Source organism: Dysidea avara, chromosome 4 (assembly GCF_963678975.1).
Source record: "Dysidea avara chromosome 4, odDysAvar1.4, whole genome shotgun sequence".
Taxonomy (NCBI): domain Eukaryota; kingdom Metazoa; phylum Porifera; class Demospongiae; order Dictyoceratida; family Dysideidae; genus Dysidea; species Dysidea avara.
Window position 1 is genome coordinate 39,798,630 of NC_089275.1, and position 12,973 is coordinate 39,811,602.

At 38.4% G+C, this 12,973-nt stretch overlaps 2 protein-coding genes across 5 annotated transcripts in view; both read right to left on the bottom strand.

Annotated features, from left to right (window-relative positions):
• LOC136253853 (uncharacterized) overlaps positions 1-12,973 on the bottom strand; it is a 69,625-nt gene that overhangs the window by 30,929 nt on the left and 25,723 nt on the right. The gene's annotated exons all lie outside the window — the stretch shown is intronic.
• Positions 5,719-7,850, bottom strand: LOC136252106 (uncharacterized). 4 transcript variants are annotated; one of them, XM_066044479.1, is made up of 9 exons: positions 7,698-7,850; positions 7,463-7,643; positions 7,252-7,414; positions 7,015-7,125; positions 6,697-6,761; positions 6,612-6,640; positions 6,429-6,521; positions 5,919-5,983; positions 5,719-5,859 (listed from the first exon to the last, which is right to left on the bottom strand). In XM_066044479.1, the coding sequence occupies exons 4-9, from the start codon at positions 7,023-7,025 to the stop codon at positions 5,784-5,786; spliced, it is 339 nt and encodes a 112-aa protein (XP_065900551.1). In that variant the 5' UTR covers positions 7,026-7,125; positions 7,252-7,414; positions 7,463-7,643; positions 7,698-7,850; the 3' UTR covers positions 5,719-5,783. The 4 variants fall into 4 exon arrangements, with proteins under 4 accessions (XP_065900551.1, XP_065900555.1, XP_065900554.1 ...); XM_066044483.1 differs by having other exon boundaries at positions 6,429-6,561; positions 7,698-7,848; XM_066044482.1 differs by having other exon boundaries at positions 6,429-6,561; positions 6,697-6,964; positions 7,698-7,848.

A 12,973-nucleotide genomic window follows, 5' to 3' on the forward strand; every position in this document is an offset into this window, starting at 1 on the left:
AATCAGTATTACGAACTCTTGGTTGTACAGTATAGGTAAACAAAGATAAGTTTCTCTCCCATCTTATTCTAGTATTTCTATTGACAAGGAAAATTCAATTATTTGTATACAGGCTCAAATTTGAGAAAATATAAAGAAAGTGAATTAATATTATACAGTCAGTTTGCTTTTGGATATTTAATGTCTCCAACCACAACAAAAATTTGATGAATCCATGCATCTCATCACTGGTCGTCTGAACATTCTGAAAGTGATACCTCACTCAATCAACCATATATTCTGTTTATTAGACCGAATAAAGTCATGATTACCTAAACAATCACTTAATTAATGTTTTATAATTATCCTATTCCATTTTCCTGGAGGTTCCACTGATAAAATGCAATTTCAGCAATGATAGCAGCTAGCCAAGCTGCAAGTTGATTCAGAAAGCATTCCATTCTGTAAAATAGACCCCATCCAGAATTCAACTCAGTACTCAGGCTGAGATATCTGACAATAGTCCACTACTCTGTTAATGAATCATTGATGTTCACACAATATAGCCACCTTGAGGTATCTGAATGTTTGCTCCTCACACACTGCACAAAATTCCTTTAGAATCTGCTTAGACTGAGTTGATTCAGCTTGTCACCATACTTGTTTCCTTTGTAGTGTAGCTATACACATACTGATTTATGCCGATTAGAAAGACTGGGCCTCAGACTGTACATTCTAAAGTCAAGTAGGTAAAAATAACTCACATACTAGTAAAACAAGTCACGCATTAAGTTCCCTACTTGATATATCCGAAGATGAACACACTGAGTCAGCTATTCCCACAATTAGTACTTCGTTACTAATGACAACCAACAAGAACCCACAATCGATCCTTAAATTCGTTTTATCTTTCTTGGGGGTACGTTTGATTACCTGCTGGAAGTGCCACTGATAACTTGTACAGCAATGGTAAGCTGCAAGCTTCAATCTGAGAAAGCATTCCGTTCCGCAGTTTAGTCCATCATTCCGTTCCGTTCCGTTCCGTTCCGTAGAATAGTCCCCACCGAAATAGTCTTTGTGGCAACCCACGAGCATTTTGCTAGCCCTGTTGTACCCGGATGATTGTAGCTTCGCACTGATCTGGTCACTCTCCGGCGTGCTGGGCGTACGCGATTTTAACTACAGTAACTGTAGCTTACAGTAAATAGCAACCTCGATAACAACTGTTCACGGGTGAAGCTTGCTCGTTCATATCAGAGACGACGATTATCTTAGCAATCTTGCTAGCTAATGCCCTTAGCTACCTGGCAGCAGCAGCAAACGTTTAGTAATATAGTGTCGAGCATGCATGCTGTTCAGGACAAATCAAATGATTATTTACGTACTACTGTAATTAATTATCAAATTGTATGTATTTGATTGTACCATTTGGGGTTTTCACCCCCCTGGGCAAACCAGCTGAGCTGACTGCCCAGTACCTAATCTTAAATCTTAGATTGCAAATAGTGGCCCAATATATCAGTCTGTACATGTAGCTAGCAGCTTGAAAGCTTTTCATACATCCAAATAATCAAGTATGTGTATAGATAATGATTTGAAGCACAGACTGAATTTGTAAGCAATAATGACCAAGGTGTTACAAGCGTCTTTGTTGCCAAAGTAGCTACCACCGAAGCCCGAGGGATCACTGATATCTGGTTGTCTTGGAACGTAGAATCACACTGTCTTGCTGTCAGACTTTAAATGCCCTCTTGGCCTCTTCTTATAGAAGTTTCCTTTACTATAGGAAACATTGAAAATTATAGTGCTGTATGATTTTGAAGACATTTCAATAAATTCCCACAGCTGGTCATAAAGTAAAGATCCAGGTTGTCAACTGGCCAAGGCACAAAGCAACGGATAAGTAATGCTAATAATTTATATGCCACAGGCCCACAGTCATCAAGATTCTCGTGTATGCATGCATGTCTACAAAATTTAGAATATGCATGCATGGACTCTGTCTGTCGCAAACAAGCCATTTGAGCTCGAACATGAGAGTTAGCTACATGCTATATAACATAAACATATGTCATTCCTGGTCAGGTTACTGACAGTTAGCCAGTGATGTCTGTCACCATCATGTGGCATTAAATTTTTGAATACAATTATCACTGACTGCTGAGTATGTATTGTTGAATATAATAGTCCATTGTGAGTCCATTAAAAACATTTTGGCTGATTGCACAGGGTAAACTGGCTGACATTGATAATACTGCAATTTGTCCATGCTGTGGTGATCACTGCATGCTTTACCAGAAACCCTGAGTATAGTGACTTGTATAATAATGCACGTACATTATTATTATTAATTGTAATTACACCCATGCAATCGTGAGTGCCCCATTGTCATTTAAAGTTTGCTTGTTAGATGGGGACATGATATGGAGGAGACATCAAGACTATTTAAAACAACACCAAGAAGCCACTGTCACTGAGCCATTTGGATCATCTGGGGAAGACCCAATAACAGAGACTGTTCCCTCCCTTCTGCCACATTATAACCCAAGACATAATTGTATCAAATCTATAAAGGTATCAGAAGTATTAATTATAATTCCTTCATCAATTAAAGGAGGAGGAGGAGATGTAGCTAATGATTTATAATAATGCACGGACATTGTTAGTTGTAATTACACCAAATCACATGCACCTTGATGTAATATAACTTAGTTTCAGTTTTGTAATAATTGCTGTAGTTTCATGCTGTTATGCCTCGTTTGAAGTGGGGACGTACCTGTGTGTTTTTTGTAACCAATGTGTGATTTGAATTTTTGAGTGATTATAACACCCTGATCTATAAGTTTCATGTGGAAACTCAACTGCTACATGTACACTGTGGTATTGTGCATGAATCAGACTTGGGTAATATTTAACAAGTCAAGCATTTAAAAGACTTGTATACATGTCCTTTCCATCTGGTGTCACACACGCACATTGTGAACCTTCTTGAGCTCTGCCAGAAAGTTGTTTTGTTCCATATATGCATTTTGATAGCAGTATGCAATGCCACATGATCAGATTTCCAGTCCTCTGTGTATAATTATACAAACCAATGTCACATGAAAATGTTACAGTATAGCTTACTGTGTAATATTACAGCAGTTTTTTATAGTCTAGCATGCTATAGCTACAGGGGCGGATCCAGAGTTTGGAAAGGGGTGTGCACTTAGTTGAAAAGTGCCCCATAAACACTGTGACTGCTTTATTAGAGTGACTGCTCTATTAGAGTATCTTGATCTTGTATGCATTTTTTTATTGAAAGGGATTGGAGGGGGGGGGGATCCACTGAGCTACATACGTAAAGCACAATTGCAAGTAATATAAAAATGGCCCTATAGCTATTATTTTTGACTGGCTAATTTTCCTTGATCTGTATCAGATGAAAAAGTGTTAATTAATTTGATCAATGCTGAATCAGTTTGCTGTTGGTTACACACTGAAACAATGGTTTGGCTCAGCAATAGCTAACTATCCTATTCTGAAAAATTTCTTGCCCAGACTGCTCAGCAGCTCAGTGACACCTAGCTATAGCTAGGCAACAACTATAGTAACCGACTAGCAACAAATACCTACAGTGGGAGTTTACTTTTGTGGACTACACTCGTATAGGCTTAAAAAATTTAATATGTCTACCCAGAGAAGTCACACAAGGCCTTGCACATGGCTAATCTACAACCTCTGTTATCAATAGTGCTTGGGATCACTTTTCTGGTATGTTTGATAACTATATAAAAGAATGTATTCCTATGTCAGTCCCAAGAAAAAAGAACAACCTTTACATTACTCGAGAAGCTAAAGCTTTAAAGAACAAAAGAAACCGTTTGTGGAAAAGATATACCAGATCACAATCTACTGTTGATCATGTTGCTTACACTCAAGCTCGTAATGCCTTGCGTACTCTTACACGCAACTTGCGTAAACAGTTTGAGAGACAGATTGCTAACAATGTTAAGGAAAATCCAAAAGCATTTTGGAATTATGCAAGAAATAGAATGAAGACACAACCAGCTTTAGGAAATATTGAAGGAATTGATGGCAAACTTTATACCTCAGATATAGATAAATCCAATGCACTTAACAATTTCTTTTCCAGCGTTTTTACAAATGAGGACCCAAGTAGCTACAGCACCAACCTTTAATATAGACAAAAGTGATGATGTCTCATTATCCAGTATTACCATAGATCCATCTATTGTGTTTGAAAAATTGGCTTCTCTTAAAACTGGTAAGGTACCTGGACCAGATGGATGGCCAGCAGAGGTTTTCAAACAGTGTGCAGATCAGTTATGTGTCCCTCTGTCTATCCTTTTTAACAAATCTTTAGAAAGTAGTGTACTACCAGATGATTGGAAAATTGGTTACATAACACCTATATACAAGAAGGGTAACAAGACTAATGCACCTATCAATGTATTGCCCCACTACCCCCCCCTCGGGCATATATGGGGCTATAGTGGGGATTTGACACAGCCGAATGTCAAATGCCCCATAGTAGGGCAAACCTATCGTGTCAAATCCCCACCGTTGGCCCCAGTTGTAACGCGGGATTAACTCGGGATTTGACATAGCGAAGGAAGTTACAACAAAAAATATTTGGGCACTTACTGAACGATCGTCAAATGCCCCATAGTGGGGCAGCAGTTTCGTGTCAATTCCCCCTGTAAAGCCCCACTTATGCCCGAGGGGGGGGTGGTGGGGCAATACATTGATAGGTGCATAAAGTAGATAATTATCGTCCTGTTTGTCTAACGTCTATTGTCATCAAAATATTTGAATCTATTATCAAGACTCACGGTAGTGAGTCGCGCGGCCAAGAAACTACAAAGCGCACGCCCAATTAAAAGACGCGCGGCCACTACTGTGAGTTATTTACGTGTAGGGCCGGTTTCGCAATATTAGTCCTAAATTACGCAACATCTCTCAATAGATTTGTATTGCGTTACGTGATAAAAAATCTTTAGGAGTCGTCATCATGTTCATAGTTTTCTTGCGACCTCGCTATTTTTTATTTTGCGATGGTTACTTTTTTATTTTTCACTTTATTTCTCTACCTTATGTTACAACTACTGTCATGTTATACCAGTCAACCAGTCAACATAGCCGTGTTTGTATAGTCCATCTAGCACTGACATTATCCAATCCTGGTTTGCCTATACGCGTATTTTCTTCAATCAACCTCTAATCCCTACAATAACTTTTAAAGACACGACGTGGACACAAACTCTAATGCCTGATAAACAAGTTGTGACAGCGTGCTGAACCGTAAGTTCCCTAGGGATGGCGTTTTAAGCAGAAATCTTTTAAATTCCATGTAGTACCACACCCCATGCGAGCGTTTATAAATCGCCAGTTGTCTTATGTTGTGAAGAACAAAATCACTAGCGAAGGTGCTTTAAGCATACTCTTCAATTCTCTATTTACATGTAATTTTTAATAGGTTAACCACAAAGGCCGATAAGGTGAATACAAAAGGTAACAAGCCTTTAGGGGTTACCACCTCTATGTAGTGTGTACCATGTAGCTTGTGTTGTGGCTTTCATTAAGTATTATACACACACAAATGGTGCAACAAAATTTTGTAATGGATTGCTCGAATGTGGTTCGTGGTGTTGTGGCTTGAATGTGGTTCGTGGTTTGCCAGTGACCATGTATGAGTTGGGGTTGGTCCACACAACTTACACAGTATTCAAATTTCATGATGGCCATGATAATTTCTTGCCATATGGTAACCATACAACAATGTGTAACAACGTTAATTAACATCACATCAAGACTTGACTAAAAATAGTTCCAACAATAGTGATGATTTCTTGTATGTCAGCATGACGATACTGAGACCTGTAAAAGAATAAGCAGGCACTGAAGTTAACCTTAAATTAAACACTCATGCAACTGACCTGGAACATCGGTCGCAACACCAAAAACACTTGTTTCGATATCTGATGACACAATCCAGCAGGCACTGAATTAAAAGAGAATGTACAAAAAATCAATATGCCGGGCTGTGTCAATAATAGCATGGATAATCAAAATGAACAAAAATTATATCCCAGGCTAAGTGAATGAATAACATTACTGTTGGGTAAGCATGTTAAACCAGAACATTAGGACATTAGTCAAACCAGAACATTAGCACATTAGTCAAACAAAAGTACGTTATCACAACTTGGTCATAATACAATGTTTGTACCACTGGACTTCACACTGGTTGCCCAAAAATTGTGCCATTCCGGGACAACAGCATAATATTATGAAACAAATAGTTACTACAACACAGAAGGCTTACTGTTGCACTGTCTACACTGATATACCATAATTTAAAAACATAACAGGTGGGCATTAAATACAATACACTTAATATCTGGGTACTAGGAAAAAATCACTAACATCACAACATGTAAACTAACCTGGAAATTAACACCCTTGATGCCGCTACAGTCTACACTGGATACTTGTTCGAACCCATCAACACTATGCCTGATACATCTGAGTAGACTGACCTGCAAATTCACATCACTAGTATACAGTGATAATTGATAACTGCAAAAACAACAATTGCAATAATACAATTCTTCTGTACGTCAACTGACCTGAAATTCATGACACTCAATACCGAGACCTGTAAAAGAATAAGCAGGCACTGAAGTCCAAAATTAAACACACATGCAAACTGACCTGGAACATCGGTCGCAACACCAAAGACATCTGTTTCGATATCTGACGAAACAATCCAGCAGGCACTGAATTAAAAAGAGAATGTGCAAAAAATCAATATGCCAGGCTGTACCAATAAAGGATGAATAATCAAAATGAACTAAAAATATATATCCCATATGCAGGTTAAGTGAGTAACATAACTGTTGGGTAAGCATGTAAACCAGAACATTTGGTCATTAGTCAAACAAAAGTACGCTATCACAAACTGGTCACTGATAATTGATAACTACAAAAAGAACAATTGCAATAATACAATTCCTCTGAATGTCAACTGACCTGAAATTCATGACACCTGTATCTTTGTTCCTGCATGGTCTCAACTTACATATGTACCATGATCACATTCAACAGCTAGTGGATAAACCAGTATGACCATGGCCAGATGGCCTGCAAAAACCAACAAGCAGGTGTTAAATACAATACACATACCTAAAGCCTGGAATATGAAAAATATTATATAAGCATTATTCCACACTGATATAGTAATAGATTATAGGATGTTGTGGAACTTGCCTAAACGTGTAAACTTGAACATGAGGACAACTGCATAATCTGGACACTTGGAATTGTCCAATACCTGATGAACCGCAAGTAGGTACTAATGACATTCACTTCAACATTTTATCCCAGCTGGGTGAATCTCTTGTAACTGAGTAAAAAGGTGTTTATTTTCCACCTGCAACCAAAGTTCTACATTTCTGTGGTTGGGTGTACATAAACTGACCTGGAAAATCAGTATGCCATAGGGGTATGGAAATGGTTCCTTTCCTTCTGTTGTGACATTACTTACAGCTGACTGGTAAATGATCATCGATGTCCCCATGGACCCCAACAATGAGTATACCAATAACTTCACAAGTTGGAATGAATTTCCTTTCAACATCTGGTGGACAGGTCCAAAAACCCTATCGCACAAACACGGTGAATCAGTGTGTGGCGATGTGACACATTGCACAAACTTCACTCCTCGTTTCGTTAGCATTCAAGACCGGCATATATCATAGAGTCCCTCAGTATTCTTGCCCATAGATATTAGAGTACGTCTTGCCGGACTCTTACTTTTTCAAGCGTTGCTCAAGCGATGTAGTTTCTCAGTAAAGTCGAGCCGATTAAAGTACGCCTCACCATCCAGTTACATTCTTAAACCATTCAATTTAAAGCCACGGATCATGAGTGTCCGCTTAAGGTAATTACCACGAGATTTCCCCTAAATAGATCACGTGTTAGTTGTCAATCTGGTGGATTCTGGTGGTATACATGGTTCAACAATGCGGTAAGTGTAGTATAAGCTGTCAATGAATAATTGTTTGTACACAGTTATTTTTGTGTGATAAGCATGCTTGAGGAAGGGTCTGGGGGACGAAACTAATGTTTTGACAGCAGTTGATGATGGCCAGGCAAAGAACTGCGAGAAGAACTACTATGATAGTACTTTTTTGTTGTTGTTGTTTTGCCTTGCCATGCCCACAGTGTATTCCTCTATTTGTGTTCGCATGCTGTCCGAGGTTTCACATGCCTATTTGTTTTGTTGTACATCTTTTCATCACAATTATCAATGATGGTTCTCTCTCTGATAGTAGGGAAAAATTCCCACCCCTATAGCTCTGCCTAGGGGCATTAACTAGTATTATCTACAGCTACTGTATTATGTTGCTGATATGTACATTCAGGCCAAGAATAAAGGTGAAAGTGGTAGTAAGGATCAATCCTATTATTCTGCTGAACGGGCAAGGGAGTCTGGGACTCTGGGGACATGTTCCCTCAGGAAAGTACAAGTACTACAACTTTTTTGTTTTAATTGCTTCATCAAGTATAAAAATTTCAGTCAAAAGGTGATAATCGAGCTCTGGTCTTATGCACTGGTTGGAGTGGTTGTATCGATACTGCACTGTGACATCCTTGAGGGGTTAGTGCTGGCATTGTCCATGGCAATACTATTCCATCTCCCCGAGTCTTGATGATTGAGTCCTCCATTCCTTTCTCTGCTGCTCCAATCCTGAAGTTGTGACCACAGTCAAAAGGTGACGATCGAGGCTCTGGTCTTGCATCTATACTGTACTGCAACACCCTTGAGGGGTTAGTACCGGCATTGTCCATCGCAATACTGTTCCATCTCCCATATACAAGTCTTGATGGTTGAGTCCTTTATTCCTTTCTTTGCTGCTGTAATCCTGAAGTTGTGACCAAAATATTAAAAAATGGTTATAACATGATAAATGATTATGATGATAACAATTGCTAATGTATTTATAGCTGTGTAGCAACTGTGAACTAATTAGGCACTTGCAAGTTTAATTAGGTGTCTGAAGCATTTAACATGCACAGATATGAGATATATTCATGACGTGCAGGCAGTGAAGATAAATTTACTCTAATAGAACAGTCATACTACACCGTAAATTCATACTTCCGAATTTACAGTGTTATGAAACAATCATTATTATGTATGGATTTTACTGACTCTCCTAGATAATATTCTGCATTAATGTTAATTGCTCATTTCCAAAAAATTAGCTTTTAAACCAAATGTAGAGTCTATCACTGACAAAAATGAGTGATATCCACCCCAAAAACACCTTCGCTGTAAAAAAGGCGCGCCCAAGAAACTACAAGTACCTGGAACCCAATGTAAAAAAGAAAAAGAAAAATCAGCTTAGCTGAAGTGAAAAGTAACTGGTAACTTAAAGAGCTGATATCTGAAGCGGCCAAGAATACAATTACTAAAGTTTAATCCATGCAAGAACACCTTGGCTATAAAATAGGTGTATACATGAAAGTAACTGGGAACTGAAATGGCTGATATCTGAAGCGGCCAAGAATGAATGGTCATATACAACTAATCCAAAAATGTAACACTGAACCTTTATAATTCAGCTGTGTTCTATATTCACTCTTGCTGCATTGTAAAGTAATTTCTTTTAACTCTAATTGGCTGGTAATTTGGCCGCCTTTTTTTGCTCTATTATACTGACTATTAAAAAAGGCGGCCAAATTACCAGCCAATTAGAGTTAAAAGAAATTACTTTACGATGCAGCAAGAGTGAATATAGAACACAGCTGAATTATAAAGGTTCAGTGTTACATTTTTGGATTAGTTGTATATGACCATTCATTCTTGGCCGCTTCAGATATCAGCCATTTCAGTTCCCAGTTACTTTCATGTATACACCTATTTTATAGCCAAGGTGTTCTTGCATGGATTAAACTTTAGTAATTGTATTCTTGGCCGCTTCAGATACCAGCTCTTTAAGTTACCAGTTACTTTTCACTTCAGCTAAGCTGATTTTTCTTTTTCTTTTTTACATTGGGTTCCAGGTACTTGTAGTTTCTTGGGCGCGCCTTTTTTACAGCGAAGGTGTTTTTGGGGTGGTAAAGGATACTCTGTCCAATTACCTCTCCGACAATAACTTACTCTCACCTAATCAGCATGGGTTTGTTCCTAGAAGATCATGTTGTACTCAACTACTACATGCTTTAAATGATTGGACCTTATCACTCGATGAACGTCTCTCTACTGATGTAGTTTATTTTGATTTCTCAAAAGCATTTGACAGCGTCCCACATACTAGACTTTTATTGAAACTTTAAGCATATGGAATTAATGGTCAACTTTTGAGCTGGTTCAAAAGTTTTCTTACGGGTCGACGTCAATGTGTTAAAATTAATGGTGTCTTGTCATCTTGGGTACAGGTTTCCAGCGGTGTCCCACAAGGTTCAATACTTGGTCCGTTATTGTTTTCTCTATATGTTAACGAACTGCCGTCACTTATCTCCAGTCAGTTACTGATGTTTGCAGATGATATAAAGCTCTATCGTACCATCCGTTCTTCTGAAGACTGCCTTGTACTGCAAAATGACATAAATATCTTGCTTGACTGGTCAAAACTTTGGTTATTATCTTTTAATATTTTAAAATACAAGGTCTTACATATTGGCAATGCTCCATACTTACATATTGGCAATGCTCCATACACCGGCAATTATACTATAGCAGGAATCCAGCTGGAGCTATTGCATAACATTCGAGATCTTGGCATACAAATTGACTCAAAATTAAAATTTCACATTCACACAGATATGGTAGTTAAAAAGGCCTACCAGATTCTAGGTCTCATCTGTAAATCATTTGAGTGTAAGGACTCTGATGTCATGGTAAAACTATATAAAACACTTGTCCGTCCGCCCAATTGTTGAATATAACAATGTCATATTACACACTTGACAATCAAAAACTTGAAAGAATGCAGCGTAAAGCAACCAGAATGATTCCATCTATCAACCATTTATCATACTACGACAGATTAAGATATCTAAACATATCATCTTTACAACACCGTAGACGAAGGGGTGATTTGATATATTTGTACCAAATTCTCAAAGGCAGTTATGATATAGAAAATCATTTATTTATCCCATCCACTTCTACTGTAACAAGAGGTCACACAAGGAAATTATTCAAACATCACACTAATTCGTATACAAGATCTAATTTTATAGTAACAGAGTAATCAATGACTGGAATTCATTACCCCAATCTATTGTTGATTCTCCCTCTGTCAATGATTTTAAAACACTGCTGGACAGACACTACAGTAATTGCTTATTTGATTTTGTATAGTAATTAGAATAGCTAAGTACGTAATAATTATTAATTTTGTTTATGGATGTACAGGCATAAGCCTTTATCCTTAAAATACAAATACAAATACAAATACAAATACTCTGTCTCTGAATTGCCTGCACTGAAGCTTTAAATTAACCATCTTACAACTTCGTGTACGGCAAAATCTTCACTCTTGTCCACAAACACCACAGCATATCGAAATAGCTACTTCCCAAGAACTTCCCATTGATTGAAACTCATCATCGACCTCATTAATTGAAATAACTGATAAGAAATTATTTTAATTTGTAGCTAGCTAATTGCACATATGTTTCCCCCCTTGTAAATCTCTTTCCCCCTTGCCCTTGAGTAAACACTGTCTGCCCAGTAATTTTTTTATTATTTTTATTTTCCCGGGCTAAATGCTAAATATAATGCCCTTGCCTACCACCCCCAGTACCAAGGAGCAAGTGTGCTGGACAATTGAAAGGGGGACAACTAAAAGTACCTAGGGCCAGCAATGTGGTCCATTTCTGGGGAAGCATTGTTGGAACGATGAAGGATGGATCGAGTTCCCCGGATGCACATTGTAGCAGACAGGAGCGGATACAGGGGGGTCAAAAGGGGCTCTTGGCCTCACCTCCAAAATTTTTTAGTATACCAAGATCGAGATACTCTAATAGAGCAGTCACTCTAATAAAGCAGTCACAGTAGTAGAACAGTTTGTAGTGAGCTATTTAAGGATTTTTATGTACTTTTTCAGCTATAAATGTGTGGTTGGTGAGGTGGGAAGCTATTGTCAGCTGGCTGTGACCTTTTTTTTTGGTCTCTCCTTATCAAACCAGAGACAATGTAGTGCCTCAGTTCATTTTTAACCCCCCCCTTTCTATAAGTCTGGATCCGCCCCTGGTAGCAGATGTAATAATAATAAAAAATAGATAAACTTCGAAACAATGCATGGCACACTACATTATGCTAAGATAGCTACTGAACACCACAGTCACCACTAGCTTTGATAGGGCGCGAAAATCTGTGAAAACATCAGCTCTCACAAGCTTTCAGCCTTTAGAGCCTTGCACACGGGATTCAAAAAGCACGCACGATCATGAAAGCATTGATCTACATGCATGCATGCCTTAATTATACCTTTTCCAGTCTGGTCCGTAAAATAGACCTGCTAAACACCTAGCTTGCTAAGCAGGAACTTCCGGTCCGACGGTCCGTAAAATAGACACCCCCATTTTTGAACACCATCTTTCCCCCCTTCCAGGGCCCCGCCTCCCACCCTTCTGGAACTCGACAACCTCGGTTTAAAAGCTATCTAAAATGGCGGGAAACTTAGCTGTTGACTACATATTATTATTTTTTATTATTTATTTACTGTACAGAAACCTTCTTCAGTGGATGATCAGGAAGGTAAGAAATTGTTGTGAAACGTGTGAAAATTTGGTATGCGTAGCTACCACTATTGGCCAGCTACAACACACTGAATATTTAAAACCGACGTTTCTCGATACTTTTAAATGGGCGATAAGACCGGTTTTCCCAGAGACAGTCACAAATCAGCTTTCATGGCCAACTCTCCAGACTCGCCGCAAATTATCTCGACTACAAACATTACACAAAGTTTTT

Bases quoted from the DNA above. Each gene is read 5' to 3' on its own strand.
- LOC136252106 (XM_066044479.1), bottom strand. The intron at 5,984-6,428 runs GTTAGTTTACAT...CTTTTAATTCAG, and splicing joins TCAAGGGTGTTAATTTCCAG to TGCCTGCTGGATTGTGTCAT. The intron at 5,860-5,918 runs GTCAGTTGCATG...ATTCTTTTACAG, and splicing joins TGTTGCGACCGATGTTCCAG to GTCTCAGTATCGTCATGCTG.